At 44.2% G+C, this 21,511-nt stretch overlaps 1 protein-coding gene across 4 annotated transcripts in view; it reads left to right on the forward strand.

The window, feature by feature from the left end:
• Window positions 1-21,511, forward strand: part of LOC140482474 (obscurin-like) — a 322,475-nt gene that overhangs the window by 104,379 nt on the left and 196,585 nt on the right. For all 4 annotated transcript variants that reach the window (XM_072580002.1, XM_072580005.1, XM_072580003.1 and 1 more), the window contains 5 exons: window positions 542-811; window positions 8,996-9,265; window positions 11,912-12,181; window positions 17,937-18,206; window positions 20,889-21,158. In XM_072580002.1, the coding sequence (XP_072436103.1) occupies window positions 542-811; window positions 8,996-9,265; window positions 11,912-12,181; window positions 17,937-18,206; window positions 20,889-21,158 (1,350 nt within the window). The remainder of the gene's footprint in view (window positions 1-541; window positions 812-8,995; window positions 9,266-11,911; window positions 12,182-17,936; window positions 18,207-20,888; window positions 21,159-21,511) is intronic.

The raw sequence follows: 21,511 nt of genomic DNA on the forward strand, positions 1-21,511 counted from the left end.
GCTGTTTAACTATCTGAAGTTTCCAAAATAGCCAATAGTGGAGGAATTGAGACTGATGGTAATGAATTAGAGCTGGGTGTTTACAGTGCACAGGTGAAAACTGACACTACCCCTTAGGATTTAAGATTTATTGTGTTGCACATGATATTGTTCCTGTCCCTGTAAACACCAAGCCACTAGTTCAATTTGAGCTGTGTGGTAGGGTCACTATTACTGTAATACCTTCCTTCTTATCTTTCTGTTTGTAATTCATTCCAAATTCTGCTGCACCTGTCCAATTCATTTCTCTCCCTCTCTTTCACATTCATTCTTCCTGCTGTATTTTAATATTTCCGTATCTCACTATTTTATGTTCTGGCTCCAAGCCTCCCTTCCTCCTCAAGTTTTTCTCTGCTTTTCCTATCTCTCTTCACCCCACTAACATTCAACCACTTGCTCTCCATTGCTTTCATTGACCCTTCTCCTTGCATCCTTTCATTTCGCTCCTCCTCTGTCTTCTTTTTCCTCATTCTCTTTCTCTGTCTCTGTCTGTTGGATTCAGAACCTCCGGTGAGAATCATCACCAGTTCCTCTCCAGTATTGAGCGTACTGACCGGGAGTAAAATTTTCCTCTCGTGTGAGCTCTCTCAGCCCCAAGGAGAGGTGAGATGGCACAAGGATGGGGTGGAAGTGGAGCAAAGTGAGAGATCCACAATGGAAGTGAATGGAACATGCAGGAGGCTGACCATCTGCCCAGTGGTGATGGACGACCAAGGAATATATGTGTGCGATGCAGTTGATGACTTGGCCAAGTTTGAAGTGACTGTGTCCGGTGAGTCCTAAGGTAAAAACAATGACTGCAGATGCTGGAAACCAGATTCTGGATTAGTGGTGCTGGAAGAGCACAGCAGTTCAGGCAGCATCTGAGGAGCAGTAAAATTGGCATTTCGGAAACGTCGATTTTACTGCTCCTCGGATACTGCCTGAACTGCTGTGCTCTTCCAGCATCACTAATCCAGAATCTGGTTTCCAGCATCTGCAGTCATTGTTTTATCTAGTTGATTTTAACCCTACTGCAAATCCTCTTGCAAGGATGCTTGCCTTGAAGAAGTTTTCCTCCCTGTATTCCCGGTGAGTCCTAAGTCAAGCCACATTCGAATCATTGACATTGTTCTCTCTGGTGGGATGAGGTGCCCTGCTGTCAAAGAACAAAGATCTGTTTAGCACAGTAACAGGCCATTCGGTCCACCAAAACTGTGCCGTCATGTAACACCTTTCTGAACTAAAAACCTCTTGCCTCTATGCAGTCTGTATCCTTCTAATCATTCCTTTTCATGTATCTGTTGAGATACCATTTAAATTTTGCTATTGTATCTGCCTCCATCGTCCTTCCTGGCAGCGAATTCCATGCATTTAATACTGTTTGTATAAAAAAATTGCCTCTCCTATCTCATAAACTTTCCTATTGTTTTCCTTAAATCTATGTCCTCTTGTAATTGACATTTCTACCATTAGAAAAAGACTCTGACTCTCCCGTCTATCTATGCCACTCATAATTTTGGAACTACTATCAGGTTGCTCCTCAACCTCAGATGTTCAAGTGAAAAAAACTGCTTCAGAGTCACAGCAGGATACACAGAAAACTTCTGACAGGATCTCAGGGATGGGTTGGCACACTCCCAGATTTGTTTGAGGCGGAGTGAGAAAGCTAGTCACTTTCTGGCATTAACAAAATTGAAGGAATGGGCAGCAGTGTGGCAGAGGGGTGAGTCATTAAAATCAGGAATGGTCAAGAAGCATTAGGAGATCCCAAAGGGTGATGAGGTTGGAGTGGATTACAGTTATAGTAAGGGGAGAGGAAATGGAGGGATTTACAAACAAGGATGAGAATTTGTAAACCATGGTAGGGCTCTGGGGAGTGTTGTTGAACAAAGGGACTTAGAGATGCAGGTGCATAGTTCTTTGAAAGTGAAGTTGCAGGTGTACATATTTGCCTTCATTGGTCAGTGAATTGAGTATAGGGTTTGGGATATCATGATGTGGCTGTGCAGGACATTGGTTAGACCATTTATAGAAGATGGTGTTCACATTTAGTCTCCTTGCTATAGGAAAGATTCACAAAGATATTGCCAGGATTGGAGGATGACCTATAGAGAAAGGCTGAATAAGCTGGGGCTTTTTTCTGTGGAGTGTTGGGGGCTGAGGGTTGACCGTGTATAGGTTTATAAAATCATGGATGGGGTGAATAGCCAGGGTCTTTCCCCCAGGGTGGGGGGGTGGGGTCCAAAACTAGAGGGCATTGGCTTAAAATAAGAGGGGAAAGATTTAAAAGGATCTAAGGAGCAATGTTTTCATGCAGTTGATGGTATGTGTATGGAATGAGCTGCCAGAGAAAGTGGTGGAAATGGATAAAATTATGTCATTTAAAAGGCATCTGGATGGATACATGAATAGGAAGCATATAGATGGATATGGACCAAATGCTGGCATTCGACAAGGTGCCACACAGAAAGCTGGTGCATAAGGTGAAGGTGCACAGCATTACAGGTAATGTATTAGTAAGGATAGAGGATTGCTTAACTAACAAAGCAAAAAGTGGGAATACGTGGGTGTTTTTCTGAAGATCAGTGGCTAATGGTGTGTTTCAGAGATCAGTGTTGGGACTGCAATTGTTTACAATTGATTTGGAGTTGAGGACCTAGTGTAGTGTGTCAAAGTTTGCAGATGACATTAAGATGAGTGGTAGAGCAAAGTGTACAGAGGATATTGAAAGTCTGTAGAGGAATACAGAAGGGAGAGGCGATGGCCCAATGTGTATTATCGTTTGACGATCAATCCCGCGACATAGATCATGTTCTCGGGACCTGGGTTCAAATCCTGCCATGGCAGATGGTGGAATTCAACTTTAAAAATCTGGAATTAAGTGTCTAATGATGAAGATTGTTGAGGAAAACCCATCTTCCTTTAGGGAAGGAAACTGCCATCCTGCCTACTTGTGACTCCAGACCCACAGGAATGTGTTTGACTCTTAACTGCCCTCTGGACAATTAAGGATGGGTAGTAAATACTGTCCCAGTCAGTGATGTCCAGATTCTATGAACGAATTTTAAAATACACCGTGTTAGGAACTTCCGTTGAGCAGCGTGACAGGGTTGTTGTTGCGATAAAACAAACCAGAGGTTGCATACCATGGACAGGGATTGTTCAAGGCATTATGGAGACATTGGAAATGGGTCATGGACATATTGTCTTCCTTCAATCTCTTTCTCTGTTCCTTCTGTTATATTTTTATATCTCCCTTCCTTTCTACTTCATGATCTTTGTCCATTCCTCTTGTCTATTCCCTACTTCACTATTTCTCTGAGACACATCACACCTTTGCTCCACTTGAGTCTCCTTTACACTCCCTTTTTTCTTACTTTTATGTAATTTGCTTTGCTCTCTTTCTCTCTGTCACTTTGTGTTGCATCTAGACCCCCTCGTGAAAATCGTCCACAGTACGTCTCTGGTTTTGAGTGTATTAACCGGGACAAAGGTTGTCCTCTTGTGAGCTTTCACAACCTGAGGCAGAAGTGAGATGGTACAAAGATGGGGTGGGAGTGGAACAGAGTGAGAGGTCCACGATGGAGGTGGACAGAGGGTGCAGGAGGCTGACTATCAGTCTGACTGTAATGGGGGACCAAGGGACATATATGTGTGATTCAGTTGATGACTTGGCCAAGATTGGAGGGACCATGTCTGGGGAGTTCTCCGTAAAACTGCACTTGAAACATTGATATTGTTCCCTTTGGTGGGGAGGCAGAGGACATGCTGTCATGGTATGGTAGAGGAACAGGCCCTTCAGTCCACCAAGACTTCATCAACACATGATGCTTTTATAAACTAAAAATCTTTGGCCTCTGTGTTGGCATTTTTAAAAAATTCACTTATTGGATGTGGGCATCACTGGCTGGCAGATTTATTGTGCATCCCTAGTTGCTGTCGAGAAGCTGGTGGTGAGCTGCCTTCTTGAACTGCTGCAGTCCACATCTGTTTGTTGACCCACAATGCCCAAAGGGAGGGAATTCCAGGATTTTGACCCGGTAATACTGAAGGAATGGTGTTATATTTTCAAGTCAGAATGGTGAGTGTCTTGATGGGGAACTTGCAGGTGATGATATTGCCATGATTCTGCTGCACTTGTACAACTGGATGGAAGTGGTTGTGGGTTTGGAAGATGCTGTCTAAGGATCTTTTTACACACTGTTGCTAGTGAATATTGTAGTTGGATGGAGTGGATGTTTGCGAATGTAGTGCAAGTCAAGTGGACAGTTTTGCCCTAATCGGTGTCAAGCTTCTTGAGTGTTGATCGAGCTGCACCCATCCAGGGAAGTGGGTTTTATTTCATCACACTCCTGACTTCTTCCTGTCGTTGGTGATGGGCTTTAGGGTGTCCAAAGGTGAGTTACTCCCTGCAGATCTACCTTCTGACCTGCTCTTGCAGTCATTGTGTTTATGTGGCAAGTCCAGTTGAGATCCTGGCCAATGGTAACCCAACCCAGGATGTTGATAATGGGGGATTTAGTGATGGTAACACTATTGAATGTCAAGGGGTGGTCGTTAGATTGTCTGTTATTAGAGATAGTCATTGCTTGAATTTTTATGGTGTGAATGTTATTTGCCACTTGTTAGCACAAGTCTAGATATTGTCCAGATTTTGAAGCATTTGAACATGGACTACTTCAGCGTCTGAGGAGTCACAAATAATGCAGAACATTATGCAAATATTGGCAACAATCCCCACTTCTGACCTTATGATGGAGGAGGGGTTATTGATGAAGCAACTGAAAATGTGTGGGCCTAGGACACTATCCTGGGGAACTCCTGAAGACATGTTCTGGAACCATGATGACTAACCTCCAGCAACGACAACCATCTTCCAATATACCAGCTACAACTCCAACCAGTGGAGAGTTTGCCCTGATAACCATTGATTTCAGTTTTGCTAGGGTTCCTTGATGCCACACTTAGAGTCAGAGTCATAGAGATGTACAGCATGGAAACAGACCCTTCGGTCCAACCCGTCCATGCCGACCAGATATCCCAACCCAATCCAGTCCCACCTAACAGCACCCAGCCCATATCCCTCCAAACCCTTCCTATTCACATACCCATCCAAATGCCTCTTAAATGTTGCAATTGTACCAGCCTCCTCCACATCCTCTGGCAGCTCATTCCATACACGTACCACCCTCTGTGTGAAAAAGTTGCCCCTTAAGTCTCTTTTATATCTTTCCCCTCTCACCCTAAATCTATGCCTTCTAGTTCTGGACTTCCCAACCCCAGGGAAAAGACTTTGCCTATTTATCCTATCCATGCCCCTCATAATTTTGTAAACTTGGTCGAATGCAGCCTTGATATCAAGGACTGTCACTCTCACTTCCCCTCTGGAATTCAGCTCTGTTGTCCATGTGTAAACCAAGGCTGTAATGAGGTCAGGAGCTGACTAACCCAGGCAGAACTCCAATTGAGCATAACTGAGTAGGTTATTGCTGATCAGGTGCTGCTTGATATCATTGTTGATGACGCCGTTCATCGCTTTACTCATGATCAAGACGAGACTGATGTAGTGGTAATTGGCTTGCTTGGATTTGTTCTGTTTTTTGAGGACTTCCCATACATGAGCAACTTTCCACAATGGTAGATGGCAGTGTTGTAACTGTACTGGAACAGTTTGACTAGGGGACTGAAAAGTTCTGGAACATAGGTCTTCAGTACTGTTGCTGGAATGTTGTCAGGGCCCATAGCCTTTATAGTATCTAGTGCCTCTAGCCATTTCTTGATATCACATGGAGTGAATCGAATTGACTGTAGACTGGTATCTGTATTGCTGGGTATCCTAGGAGGAGGCTGTGATGGATCATCACCTTGCCACTTTTATCTGAAGTTTGCTGTGAATGCAGCAGCCTTATATTTTGCATCTGTATGTTGTTGTGCTCTTCCGTCATTTAAAATCGGCATATTGGTGGACCCTCCTCCACAAATTTGTCCACTACTATTGATGACTGGATGCCGCATGACTCCAGATCATATACCTGATCATTTGGGTTTGGGATTGCTTAGCTGTGTCTATCAATTGTATGTTGTTTAGCATGCAGGTAGTCCTGTTTGACCTGTATCCCTCTGTTCCCTGCCCTTTCATGTATCTATCAAGATGCCACTTAAATGTTGCTATTGTATCTATTTCTCCCACCTCTTCTGACAGTGCATTCGCAAGCACCTAACACCCCATGTGAAAGCATTTACCCTTACATCGCCTTGAAACCTTCCCCCTTTTACCATAAACCTATGTCCCCTAATAGTTAACAGTTCTCCCTGGGAAAAAAAATTCCAGCTATCTATGCCTCTCATAATTTTGTAACCTTCTAACAGGTCGTCTCTCAGCCTCTTAGGTTCAAGTGAAAAAAATTCATTCAGAGTTACAACAGGAGACACAGAAATCATGACAGGATCTCAGGGAAGGGTTGTCACACTCACAAATGTCACACTTTTTGCAGAGTTGGACATTAAGTCTGCTCACTTTCAAAAAGATTTAGGAATTCAAATTCAGGATTCTCGCAAGGTAAACTTGCAGGTTGAATCAGTAGTTAGGAAGGCAAGTGCAATGATGGCAATTGTTTTGAGAGGACTTGAATATAAAAGCAGGGATATACTTCTAAGGCTCTATAATGCTCTGGTCAGACTACATTTGGAATATTGTGTGCAGTTTTGGGCCCCATATCTCAGGAAGGATGTACTGGAGTGTGTTCAGAGAAGGTTCATAAAAATGATCCAAGGAATGAAAAGCTTAACTTATGTGGAACGTTTGAGGACTCTGGCTTTATACTTGTTGGAGTTTAGAAGGATGAGGGGGATCTAATTGAAACATACGGAAAACTGAATTTCCTGGAAAGAGTAGATGTTGGGAACATGTTTCCATTCATAAGAGAGACTAGACCCAAGGATATAGCCTTAAAGTAAAGGGAAGGCCTTTTAGAATGGAGATAAGGAGAAATGTCTTCAGCCAGAGAGTGGTGAATCTATGGAATTCATTGCCACAGAAGGCTGTGGAGGCCAGGTCATTGAATATATTTAAGACTGAGTTAGATAGGTTCTTAACTATCAAGGGGATCAAAGGTTGTAGGAAGAAAGTGGGACAATGGGGTTGAGAAAGTTATCAGTCATAAATTATTGGTTGAGCAGACTCAATGGGCTGAATGGCCTAATTTATGCTCCTATGACTTATGGTCTTATGGTTTCTGAAGAAATTGAAGGCATGGTCAGCAGTGAGGCAAGGATGATTGAAATCAAGAGCATCAATAGATAAGAATAGAAAGAGCTCAGAAATCCTGAAGGATGGTGACATTTGAGAAGATTACAGAGATAGTGAGGGATGACCTCATTTGTCCTCTTCGTTACTTCAAAGAACTCAATCAAGTTTGTGAGACATGATTTCCCTTGCAGAAAGCCATGTTGACTATCCTTAATCAGTCCTTGCCTTGCCAAATGCATTTAAATCCTGTCCTTCCGGATTCACTCCAACAACTTGCCCACTACCAATGTCAGGCTCACTAGTCTATAGTTTCCTGGCTTTTCCTTACCACCTTTCTTAAATAGTGGCTTCAAGTTAGCCAACCTCCATTTTTCCGGCACCTCACTTGTGACTATCGGTGATACAAATATTTTGGCAAGGGGCCTGCAATTACTTCCCTAGCAGCCCACAGAGTTCTAGACCCCGAGGATCTATCCACTTTTTTGCATTTTAAGACGTCCAGAAACATGGAGATTTTTCAAGCTGTCACCACCTGTTTCCCTACATTCTATATCTTCCATGACCTTCTCCACAGTAAACACTGATGCAAAATACTCATTTTGTAACTTCCCTGTCTCAACATAGGCTGCCTTGCTGATCTGTTCTCTCCCGAGTTACTCCTTTGTCCTTAATGTCTTCATAGATTCCCTTTGGATTCTCCTTAACTCTATTTGCCAAAGCTATCTCATGTCCCTTTTTTACCCTCCTGATTTCCTTCTTAAGCATACTCCTTCGGGTTCTAGTATTAGAATTTCACTCTGAGGAGGAGATTCAGACTGTCAGCCCTTTGCCTCTCATAATTTTATAAACTTCTATCAAGTCTCCCCTCAGCTTCGTATGCTCCAGAGAAAACAACCCTTATTTTTCCAGGCACTCCTTATAGGTCAGACCTTCTAACCCAGTCGGCATCCATTTCTGGACATTCAAGGCATCAAAGGGTATGGGTGAAAGTGGGAATATGGCATTGAGCTCGAGGATCAGCCATAATTGTTTGGCATGATGGAGAAGACATGAATGGGTGATGGCTTACTTCAGCTCTTAGTTTCCATGTCTCTCTCAATTGTGAATTGTCAAGCAATCTCTCAATCCTGGTTTTGGATATACCTCAATAAACCTCCAGGTTCCACATTCCTGTGGTATGGAGAATTTCAAAGATTTATCACAAGCTGAAGGAAGAACTGTCTCCTCATCATCATCTGAAATGGCGGGCCCCTTATCCTGCGAATAGACCATTGTTGTATTTTTCACAACATCGGTGGCCCTAATGAAAGAAGAGCAGAAAAAAGCTTTGTATGTCAGAACAAAAGCATTCTTGTCCCTCTGAATGTCATATCTGTATCTCACCTTCTGCAGTGTGGTAGGGTCAGCCTTACAGTAACACAAACCAAAGAGAGCACTGGGGACAGGGATTCTTCACAACCAGCTTCTTTCTGCTCTTCCCCTCTCTGTCCAAATCACCAATGCACCCTTGCTGTTTATGTTTCCTCCTTCCTTGTCCCTTCCTCCCAGTCTTGCTAATTTTCTCTTCCTTTCCCTCATTTTTGCTCTTTCACTTCCTCCCTTTGTTCCTCTTTATTTTACTCTCTCCATTTAGATCTTCCGCCCTCAAATTTTCCAATTTCTCTCCCTCTCCCTCTCTCTCACTGTCACTCACATACTTTCTCTCCCCTTTTGTGTTGTATCTAGAACCTCCGGTAAGAATCATCAACAGTTCGTCTCCAGTGTTGAGTGTACTGACTGGGGCTGAGGTTGTCCTGACGTGTGAGCTCTCTCGGCCCAAGGCCGAGGTGAAGTGGTACAAGGATGGGGTTGAAGTGAAGCAGAACGAGAACTGCAGGATGGAGGTGGATGGAAGACGCAGGAGACTGACCATCCGCCAGGTTACAGTGGGGGACGGAGGAATATATCTGTGTGATGCAATCGATGACGCGGCCAAGTTTGAAGTGACTGTGTCCGGTGAGTCCTAAGTGAAGCCACAGTTGAAGCATTGACATTGTTCTGTCTGGATGGGGGTCACTGCTGTCATTAAGATTTATAACAGTAGACACAGAACTGCCTTCATGATCTCAGGGATGTGTTTTCACGCATCCAGATGTTATGTCTTGTTGCAGAACCAAAACTGCCTTGGAATTGAGAAAATGCTTTATTGTCTGATATTTGTTGTGAGTTGGGGAAACACAGTTAGTCTTTAATTAGGATACCAGGATAAGATCTCACAGATATGGAGCAGGAGTAGGACATTTGACCTCTCAAGCCTTCCCTGACTTTCAATTAGATAATGATTGAATCTCTACCTTTAGCCAATCTTGCAGGTTACTTAGGGCTCTTGTGGTGGCATTTCTAACTCAGACCTAGAAGATCCAGATTCTAATCCCAGTTGAAGCATGTCATGTCACATCTACGTCATTTTAATAGTAGTGGTCCAGAGCCTGCGTGTTTTGTTTTTAAGAATGAGTTAGATTTAGTTAGAACATGGTTGAAAAGTGTGGCGCTGGAAAAGCTCAGCAGGTCAGGCAGCATCTGAGGTGGAGGAGAATTGATGTTTTGGGCATAAGCCCTTCATCAGGAATGTGAGTAGAGGTGGGGGAGAAGGCTGAGAGATAAATCGGAGGGTTGGACTAGGGCTGGGGTGAATGTAGCTGGGAAGGCAATAGATGGATGCAGGTGTGGGGGAGGGAGGGTGATGGCGAAAGTTCGGAGCGGAGTGTGGAGTGAACAGGTGGGAAGGAAGATGGGCAGGTGGAATAGTTCAAGAGGGCAGTGCCGAGTTGGAGGATTAGATCTGGGATGTGGTGGGGGCAGGGGAGATGAGAAAGCTGGTGAAATTGGCGTTGATGTCATGTGGTTAGAGGGTCCCAAGGCAGAAGATGAGAAGTTCTTCCTCCAGGTGTCAGGTGGCTAGGATTTAGTGATGGAAGAAGCCCAAGACTTGCATGTCCTTGGAGGAGTGGGAGAAGGAGTTGAAGTGGTCGGCCACAGGGCAGTGGAGTTTTTGGTTCATGTATCCCAGAGATGTTCGCTGAAAACGTTCCGTGAATTGGCATCCTGTCTACCCAATGTGGAGGAGCCCATATTGAGAGCAATGGACATAGTAAACATTTCGAACATGGAACAGTACAGCACAGGAACCAGCCCTTTCGGCTCACAATGTTGTACCGAACAAGGTGCCAAGTTAAACAAATCCCTTTTGATTGTGCATGACCCATGTTCCTCCTTTCCTTGCTTATTCATGTGCTTAACCACAAGCATCAAAACACACCTATTGTAACTGGCCCACCACTAACCCTAGCAGTGTGTTCCTGACAAGTGTAAAAATACTTGCCCCTCACATCTCATTTCTTATCTTAAGTGTATGTCCTCAAGTATTAGACATTTCAACTCCTGGAAAATTATTCTGACTGTTAACCCTTTCTAAGCCTCTCATGGTTTTGTAAACTTTAATCAGGTCCCTCCCCTCAGCCTGCACTACTCCAGAGAAAATAACCCTAGTTTCTCTAGCCTCTCGCAATAGCTCATGCCCTCTAATTCAGGCAGCAGCCACTTCTCGATGTTCTAGGCATCAAAGGGTATGGGAAGAAAGTGGGAATATAGCATTGAAATAGAGGATCAGCCATAATTATGTAATGACAGAGCAGCCTTGAAGCACTGAATGACTTCCTTCAGCTCTTAGTTTTTACATTTCCCTCAATTGTGAAGAGTCAAGCAATCTCTCTATACCAATCCTGAATCTCAATGAGTGAGGATCTACTTTGCTCTGCTGTGGGGAATTCCAAAAGTTTGTCATTTCCTGAGGGGAAGAAATGTCTCCTGATCATTGTCTGAAGTTGTTGGCTCCTAATCCTGAGCTTAGCCCATTGTTGTGGATGTATTTTTCACAATATCAGTGTCATAATTGAAGAAGACCCAGAAAAAAACTCTGTGTGTCATAACAAGGTTAAAAATCACACAACAGTTTATAGCAAAACTTTATAGTGCTTCAATTCTGTGTCTTACAATCTTTCTCTCCACAATCACCTGATGAAGGGGCAGTGCTCCGAAAACAAGTGTTTCCAAATAAACATATTGGACTATAACCTGGTGTTGTGTGATTTTTAACTTTGTACACCCCAGTCCAACACCGGCTTCTCCAAATCATTTATCAACAAGAGCATTCTTGTTCCTCTGAACACCACATGAATATCTCACCTTGAGCAGAGTGACCAGGTCACTATTACTGAAACACAAACCCAGGAGAGCACTGTGGACAGGGATTCTTCACAACAAGTCTCTTTCTGCTTTTCCACTCTCTGTCCAAGTGTCCAACGCAGTCTCACTGTTTTATGTTCCGTCATTCCTCGACTCTTCCTCACAATCTCTCTTATTTTCTCTCCTTTTCCCTCATTCTCTCACTTTTTTTCTCTTTTCTCCTCTATTTCACTCTCTCCATTTGTATCTTCCTTGCCCAAATCCTCCCACTGCTCTTTCTTTCTTTTTCTGTTTTTCTGTTTTTCTGTCTATCTCTCTCTCTCTCTCACACTCACACACACATACACACACACACACACACACACACACACACACTCTCTTCCTCTTCGTCTCACTCTTTGTTTGTGTTGGATCCAGAGCCTCCTATAAGAATCATGAACCATTCCTCGCCGGTGTTGAGTGTACTGACCGGGAGCGAGATTGTCCTGTCATGTGAACTCTCACGGCCCGAGGCCACGGTGAGATGGTACAAGGATGGAGTCGAGGTGGCCCAGACCAAGAGGTCAACAATGGAAGTCGACAGAGGCTACAGGAGGCTGACTATCCGCCAGGTTACGTTGGGGGACCGAGGGATGTACCTGTGTGACGCAATTGACGACTCAGCCAAGTTTGAAGTGACCGTGTCTGGTAAGTCATAAGTCAAGCCACATTCGAACCATTGACGTTGTTCCCTCTGGGTCGAAATGAGGGGAGGGGTCACTACTGTCATTCAGATTTACACCAGGAGACACAGAGAACTCCGTTCAGTGACTGAGGGGTGGGGTTTCATGCCCCCAGATGTCATGCCTTGTTACGGAGTGAGAAACACCTTGGAATTGAGAAAATCAGTCATTGCTTGATGTTTGTTGTGAATTGGGAAGACGGGTAGTTAGTCTTTAATTAGGATATCAGGGTAAGATTGCAAGTATAAGGGGCTAGAGTATGACATTTGACCCTTCTAGCCCTACCCCAACTTTTAGTGAGATCTTGGCTGAACCTCTACCATTAGCCAACCTTCCTGGCCACTGAAGACTCTTGTAGTGCAGTGGTGGCATCTCTACCTCAAAACTAGAAGACCTACATTCTAATTCCAGTGAGCTATGTCAGAAACATCCAAGCAGATTGATTCATGTTGTAAATGTATGCATCTAAATAATTCTTAAAACGAAATCACAGGCTCTGATTTGGTAGCATTGAAATGACAACAGAACACTGATCAGGACAACACAGGAACTGGCTCTTTGGCCCACAATGTTGTGCCGAGCATTTTGCCAAATTAAACGAATCCCTTCTGCCTGCCCATGGTCCATATTTGTCCATTCCTTTCTTGTTCATGTACTTATCGAAAAACTCCTTACCTGCACCTATCGTATCTGCCTCCATCACCACCCCTGGTAGGGTGTTCTAGGCATCTACCATTCTCTGTATAAAAGCACTTGCCCCTCACATCTCCTTTGAACTTTCACTCTCTTTTGTTCAATGCACAGGGTCTAATATTAGATGTTTTAATTCTAGGGAGAAGATTAAGACTGTCAGCTCTTTGCCCCTCATAATTATCTAAACTTGTATCAGGTCTCCCTCTGCCCAGTCTGCTTGAGAGAAAACAACCCTAGGTTTTCCAGCTGCTGTTTATAGCTCATACCTTCTTATCCAAGCAGCATAATATTCTAGACGTTCGAGGCACCAAAGGATTTGGGGTGAAAGTGGAAATATGGCATTGAGCTAGAGGATCAGCCATAATTGAATAGCATGACGGAACAGACTTGAAGGGCTGATGGCTTTCTTCAAAGAGCAAAGAAAATTACAGCACATGAACAGGCCCTTCGGCCTTTCAAGCCTGTGCCGATCCTGATCCTCTATCTAAACCTGTCGCCTATTTTCTAAGTGTCTGTATCCCTCTGTTCCCTGCCCATTCATGTATCTGCCTAGATACGTGTTAAATGATGTTGTCGTGCCTGCTTCTACCACCTCCGCTGGCAACATGTTCCAGGCATCCATGACTCTCTGCAGAAAGAACCTTCCATTCATGTCCCTCCTAAACCTTTCCCCTATCAGTTTGAAGTTGTGACCCCGAGTAATTGAGTCCCCCATTCTGGGAAAAAGCTTCTTTCTATCCACCCTGTCTCTATCTCTCATGATTTTGTAGCCCTCAGTCAGGTCAACTTCCATCTTTCTAATGAAAATAATCCTAATCTGCTCAACCTCTCTTCATAGCTAGTGCCCTCCATACCAGGCAACTTCCTAGTGAAACTCTTCTGCACCCTGTCCAAAGCATCTACATCCTTTTGGTAATGTGGCAACCAGAACTGTCCGCAGTATTCCAAATATGGCTGAATCAAAATCTTATACAATTGTAACATGACCTGCCAACTCTTGTACTTGATACCCTGTCTGATGAAGGAAAGCATGCCATGTACCTTATTCACCAATCTATAGACCTGCGTTGCCGCCTTCAGGGAACAATGGACCTGAACACCGAGATCTCTCTGTACATCAATTTTCCCCAGGACTTTTCCATTTCCAGCTCGCTCTTGAATTGTACCTTCCAAAATGCATCACCTCGCATTTGCCCAGATTGAACTCCATCTGCCTTTTCTCTGCCTAACTCTCCAAATTATCTATATTCTGCTACATTCTCTGACAGTTCCCTTCACCATCTGCTGCTCCACCAATCATAGTGTCATCAGCCAACTTGCTAATCAGACCACCTGTACCTTCCTCCAAATCATTTACGTTTTTCACAAACAACAGTGGTCACAGTTCTCCATTTTGAGAAACTCACTTACACTACTGCTCTCTGTCTCCTGTTGCCCAGCCAGTTCTTTATCCATTTAGATAGTACACCCTGGATCCCATGTGACTTCACTTTCTCCATCAGCCTACCATGAGGAACTTTATAGAACGCCTTACTGGAGTTCATGTATATGACATCTCCAGTCCTTTTCTCATCAACCATCTTTGTCACTTCCTCAAAGAATTCTGTTTGTTCTATACTCTATAAGTTGGTAAGACATGACCTTCCCTGTACAAAACCGTGTTGCACATTTTATTTTCCAAAAGGGAATAGGCCCTATCCCTCAGTATCTTCGCCAGCATCTTCCCTACCACTGATGTCAGGCTCACTGGTCTGTAATTTCCTGAATTATCCCTGCTACATTTCTTTAAAAAAAGGGACAATATTTGCAATTTTCCAGTCCTCTGGGACCTCACCAGTGTTCAAGGATCCTGCAAAGATATCTGTTAAGGCCCCAACTATTTCCTTTCTCGCTTCCCTCAGTACCCTTAGATAGATCCCATCCTGATCTGGGGGCTTGTCCACCTTAATGCCTTTTAGAATACCCAACACTTCCTCCCTTGTTTTGCCAACTTGACCTAGAGTAATCAAACCTCGATTCCCTAACCTCAACATCCATCAGGTGGTACTCTCCTCGGTGAGTACCAATGCAAAGTACTCATTAAGAATCTCATCCATTCTCTCTGACTCTTCGCAAAACTATCCTCCTTTGTCCATAAGTGGGCCAACTCTTTTTTTTTCTAGTTACACTCTTGCTCCTTATATATGATTTGGGATATTCCTTAAACCTGTTCGCTAAAGATATCTCATGACTCCTTTTAGCCCTGTTAATTCCTCATTTCAGATTGGTCCTACATTCCTGATATTCTCCAAAGCTTTGTTTGCCTTCAGTTGCCTAGACCTTATGTATGCTTCCTTTTTCCTCTTAGCTAGTCTCACAATTTCACCTGTCATCCATGGTTCCCTAACCTTGCCATTTCTATCTCTCATTTTCACAGGGACATATCTCTCCTGCATGATAATCAACCTCTCTTTAAAAGCCTCCCACATATCAAATGTGGATTTACTTTCAAACTACACTCCCAATCTACACTCCCCAGCTCCTGCCAAATGTTGGTATAGTTGGCCTTCCTCCAATTTAGCACTCTTCCTTTAGGACCACACTTGTCTTTGTTCATGAGTATTCTAAAACTTACGGAATTGTGATCATTATTCCCAATGTAATCCTCTACTGAAACTTCAACCACCTGGCCGGGCTCACTCCTCAAGACCAGGTTCAGTATGGTCCCTTCCCGAGTTGGACTATTTGCATACTGCTCGAGAAAAGCCCCCTGGATGCTCCTTACAAATTTGCCCCATCTAGATCTGTAACACTAAGTGAATCCTAGTCAATGTTGGGAAATTAAAATCTCCCATCACCACCACCCTATCACTCCTACGTCTTTCCATAATCTCTTTACATATTTGTACCTCTATCTCACGCTGCTGTTGGGAGGCCTGTAATACAGCCCCAATATTGTTACTGCACCCTTACTATTTCTGAGCTCTGTCCATATTGCCTCACTGCTCGAGTACTCCATAGTGCACTCCTTCAGCACAGCTATGATATACACTCTGACGAGTAATCCAACTCCTCCACCCCTTTTAACTCCCTGTCTATTCCGCTTGAAGCATTGATATCCTGAAATATTTAGTTGCCAATTATGCCCTTCCCTCAACCAAGTCTCAGTAATAGCAATAACATCATGCTCCCATCACTAATCCAAGCGCGAAGTTCATCTGCCTTACCAACTGCGCTTCTTGCATTTAAACAAATGCACCTCAGGCCACCAGTCCCTTTGAGTTCATCGTCTGCTCCCTGCCTACTCTTCCCCTTAGTCACGCTGACTTCATTTTCTAGTTCCTTATAACCTTTAGTTACTACCTCCTTAATGTCCACTAACCTCCTCATTTGGTTCCCATCCCCCTGCCGCATTAGTTTAAACCCTCCCCAACAGCGTTAGGAAGATTCAACCTCCCCTCACCCCGGACATTGGTTCCAGTCCGGCCCAGGTGGAGACCGTCCAATTTCTAACAGTCCCACCACCCCCAAAACCAGTCCCAGTGTCCCAAAAATCCGATCCCCTCCCTCTTGCACCGTCTCTAATGCCATGCATTCATCATGCCTATTCTTTCTTTTCTACTCTGACCCGCGCATGGCACTGGTAGCAATCCTGAGATTACGACCTCTGAGGGCCTACTTTTTTAACTTGGTTCATAACTCTCTAAAGTCTACTTGTAGGACCTCATCCTGTTTTTTACTTATATCATTGATGCCTATGTGCACCACAACAACTGGCTGTTCAAACTCCCTCTTCAGAATGTTCAGCAGTTGATCTGAGACATCCCTGACCCGAGCACCTGGGAGGCAACATACCATTGAGAACTCTCGTTTTTGACCACAGATCCACCTATCTACTCCCCTTACAATTGATTCCCCTATGACTATAGCCTTTCCACTCTTTCTCCCAGCCTTCTGCCCAGCAAAGCTAGCCACAGTGCCATGAAACTGGCTTACTGCTGCATTCCCCAGTGAGTCATCTCCCCCAAAAGTATCCAAACAGTTTACCTGTTTTGGAAGAAAATGACTGCAAGGGACACGTCACTGCCTTCCTGCTCCTTCTCTGCCTTTTGGTTACCCATTCCCCTTTTCCCTTGGAAATGTTAATCTGTGGTGTGACCAACTGACTAAACGTGCTATCCACGACTCCCCTCAGCATCGTGTATGCTCCAAATTGAGGTCATCCGCAGCTCCAGAGCCTTAATCCGATCTAACAAGAGCTCCGGCTGAACTAATTTCCTGTATATGAAGGAGTCTGGGCCATCAGCTGTGTCCCTGAGCTCCCACAGTGAGCAAGAGGGACAAAACATGGTCTGAGATCTCCTGCCATTTTTAATCTTACCTTAGCCTTAACTTCTTTCTGAGCTTAGCTCTTGGTTTCTATGTCTTCCTCAATTGCGAATTGTCAAGCAATCTCACAATCCCAGTTTTGAATATACCTCAATTAGTGAGGTTGCACATTCTTCTATTGGGAAGAATTTCAACGATTTTATCATCAGGTGAAAGAAGAAATGTCTCCTTATTTCCATCTGAAATGACTGGCTCCTGAGCCTGTGAATCGACCATTGTTGTGGACACAGTTTTCACAACATCAGTGGCCCTACTGGAAGAAGAGCAGAAAAAAATTTTGTGTGTCTGAACAAAAGCATTGTTGTCCCTCTGAACATCATATCCATATCTCACCTTCAGCAGTGTGACAGGCACAGCCCAAAGGGACTGTGTAGACAGGGATTCTTCACAACTAGCCTCTTTCTGCTTTTCCCTGCTCTGTCCAAGTCTCCAGTGCGCACTCACTATTTGTTTTCTCCTTCCTTGTCTGTTCCTCCCAGTTTCGCTAATTTTCTCTTCCTTTCCCTCATTTTCGTTCTTTCACTTCCTCCCTTTGTTTCTCTTTATTTTACTCTCTCCCTTTAGATCTTCTTACCTCAAATTCTCCAATTTCTCTTCTCCCCCCAGCCCCCTCACTGTCACTCACATATTTTCTTTTTCTCCGCTTGTGTTGGATCTAGAGCCTCCAGTAAGAATCGTCAACAGTTCGTCTCCGGTGTTGAGTGTACTGACTGGGGCTGAGGTTGTCCTGTCGTGTGAGCTTTCTCGGCCCAAGACTGAGGTGAGATGGTACAAGGATGGGGTTGAGCTGAAGCAGAACAAGAACTGCACAATGGAGGTGAATGGAAGACGCAGGAGATTGACCATTCGCCAGGTTACAGTGGGGGACGGAGGGATATATCTGTGTGATGCTGTCGACGACTCGGTCAAGTTTGAAGTGACTGTGACTGGTAAGTCTTAAGTGAAACCACACTTGAACCATTGAAATTCCTTCCTCTGCGTTAGGCTGAGGGTCAAATTTATAACAGGAGACACGGAGAATTCAGGATCTCAGGGATGTGTTTTCACTCATCCAGATGTCATGTCTTGTTGCAGAATCAAAACTGCCTTGGAATTGAGAAAATGTGTCATTGTCTGATATTTGTTGTGAATTGGGGAAACACAGTTAGTCTTTAATTAGGATACCAGGATAAGATCTCACAGATATGGAGCAGGAGTAGAACATTTGACCTCTCAAGCCTGCCCCGATCTTCAGTTAGATAATGATTGAATCTCTACCTCCAGCCAACTTTGCAGGCTACTTAGGGCTCTTATGGTGCAATGGTAGCATCTCCATCTCCGACCTAGAAGGCCCAGGTTCTAATCCCAATCAAAGTATGTTGTGCCACATCTATGCAGGTTGATTGAAATTGTCATTTCAATAGTGGTGGGTCAGAGTGAAGTGTATTTTGTTTTTAAGAACAAGACAAATCTATTTTGAACATGGTTGAAAAGTGTGGCGCTGGAAAGGGACAGCAGGTCAGGCAGCATTGGAGGAGTGGGAGAATTGACGTTTTGGGCATAAGCCCTTCATCAGGAATGTTGGGGGAGGTGGGGGAGGGACTGAGAGAGAAATAGGAGGGTGGTGGTGGGGCTGGAGTGAATGTGGCTCGGAAGGCAATAGGTGGATGCAGGTGAGGGGTGATGGTGATTGGTCAGAGCGGAGTGTGGAGCGAATAGGTGGGAAGGAAGATAGACAAGTGGAACAGTTCAAAAGGACAGTGCTGAGTTGGAAGGTTGGATCTGGGAGGGGGTAGGTGAGGAAATTGATGAAATTGACGTTGATGCTGTTTGGTTGGAGTGTCTCAAGGCAGAAGATGAGGTGTTTTTCCTCCAGTGTCAGGTGGCTTGGATTTAACTGTGGAGGAGACCCGAGACTTGCATATCCTTGGAGGAACTGGGGGGGGGGAGTTGAAGTCATAGGCCACAGGGCGGTGGAGTTTTTGCTTCATGTGTCCCAGAGATGTTCTCTGAAACATTCAGCAATTGGTGTCCTGTCTACACAATGTAGAGGAGACCATATTGAGAGCAATGGATATAGTACACGTTTTGAACATGGGAACAGTACAGCACCGGAACTGGTCCTTTGGTCCGCACAATGACTCCAACTTAAACAAATTTCTTTTGACTGCTCGTGGTCCATATCCCTCCATTCCTTGGTTATTCATATGCTTAAACTCAAGAACTGAAACACACCCATTGTAACTGCCCCACCACTATCCCTAGCAGCGTGTCCCAGGCATCTATACCTTCAAGTATCAGACATTTCAAGTCTGAAGAAATGATTCTGACTGTTAACCCTATTTATGCCTCTCACAATTTTGTTAACGTCTATCTTTTAATTTCTTTTAATTTCTAACCACACCAGACTTTGATTTGCTCCTACTCAAATGACAACAGAACATTGATCATTGCAGCACAAGGAACTGATCCTTTTACCCAAGATGTTGTGCTGTGCATTTTACCAAATTAAACTGATCCCTTCTTCCTGCCCATAGTCCATATCCGTCCATCCCTTCCTTACTCGTGCTTATCTATAAACTCATTAAATGCCCCTATCATACCTGTCTCCACCCCAACCCCTGGCAGCGTGTTCCAGGCATCTACAATTCCCTGTGTAAAAGACTTGCCCTTCAGATCTCCTTTGATGTTTCACCCACAGGGTCTAGTATGAGACATTTCAGCTCTGGGAAGGAGATTCAGACTGTCAGCCCTTTGCCCCTCATAATTATTTAAACTTGTACCAGGTCTCCCCTCTGCCTCAGTTGCTCCAGAGAAAACAATCCTAGTTTTTCCAACCGCTCCTTCTCGTTCATTCTTTCTAACCCAGTCGGCATCCATTTCTAGACTTTTGAGGCATCAAAGGGTATGGAGTAAAAGTGGGAATATGGCTTTGAGCTAGAGGATCAGTCATAATTGTATGGCATGTCGGAGAAGACTTGAATGACTGATGGCATACTTCAACTCTTAGTTTCTACATCTCCCTCAATCGTGAATTGTCAAGCAATCTCTAAATCCTGGTTTTGGATATACCTCAATGAATGAAGTTCCACATTCCTCTAGTTTGGAGAATTTCAAAGATTTATCACCAGCTGAAGGAAAAAATGTCTCCTCATCACCATCAGAAATGGCTTGCTCCTTGTCCTGTGAATAAACCATTGTTGTGGATACATTTTTCACAACATCAGTGGCTCGAATGGAAGAAGAGCAGAAAAAAACTTTGTGTGTCAGAGCAAAAGCATGCTTGTCCCTTTGAACACCACATTGGTATCTTGCCTTCAGCAGTGTGACAGGGTTAGTCTTACAGTAACACAAACCAAAAAGAGCGCTGTGGTCAGGGATTCTCTTTCTGCTTTTCCCTGCTCTGTCCATGCCTCCAGTGCACTCTTGCTGTTTATGTTTCCTCCTTCCTAGCCTCCTCCTCCCAGCCTCGCCCATTTTCTCTTCCTATCCCTCATTTTCATTCTTTCACTTCCCTTTTTTTTCTCTCCATTTAGATCTTCCCTCCTCAAATTTGCCAATTTGTCTCCCTCCCCCTTTCTCTCTCACGTTCTCTCACATACTTTGTCTCTCTCCATTTGTGTTGTATCTAGTGCCTCCGGTAAGAATCATTAACAGTTCATCTCCAGTATTGAGTGTCCTGACCGGGGCTGAGGTTGTCCTGTCATGTGAGCTCTCTCGGCCCAAGGCTGAGGTGAGATGGTACAAGGATGGGGTTGAGCTGAAGCGGAACAAGAACTGCAGGATGGAGGTGGACGGAATTCGCAGGAGACTGACCATCCGCCAGGTTACAGTGGGGGACGGAGGGTTATATCTGTGTGATGCGGTCGACGACTTGGCCAAGTTTGAAGTGACTGTGACTGGTGAGTCTTAAGTGAAACCACACTTGAACCATTGAAATTCCTTCCTCTGCGTTGGGATGGGGGGGGTCACTGCTGTCATTCAGATTTATAACAGACAATACAGAGAACCCCCTTCAGGATCTCAGGAATGTATTTTCACACATCCAGAAGTCATGTCTTCTTGCAGAACCGAAACTGCCATGGAATTGAGAAAATCCATCATTGTCTGATGCTTGTCATGAGTTGCGGAAACAGACAGTTCGTCTTTAATTGGGATTTCAGGAAAAGATCTCAAGGATAAGGAGCAGGAGTATGATATTTGGCCTCTCGAGCCTGACTTGAGATTGAACCTTTACCTAAAGCCAACTTTCCAG

The sequence above is a fragment of the Chiloscyllium punctatum genome, chromosome 10 (assembly GCF_047496795.1).
Source record: "Chiloscyllium punctatum isolate Juve2018m chromosome 10, sChiPun1.3, whole genome shotgun sequence".
In the NCBI taxonomy this organism is placed as follows: Eukaryota; Metazoa; Chordata; class Chondrichthyes; order Orectolobiformes; family Hemiscylliidae; genus Chiloscyllium; species Chiloscyllium punctatum.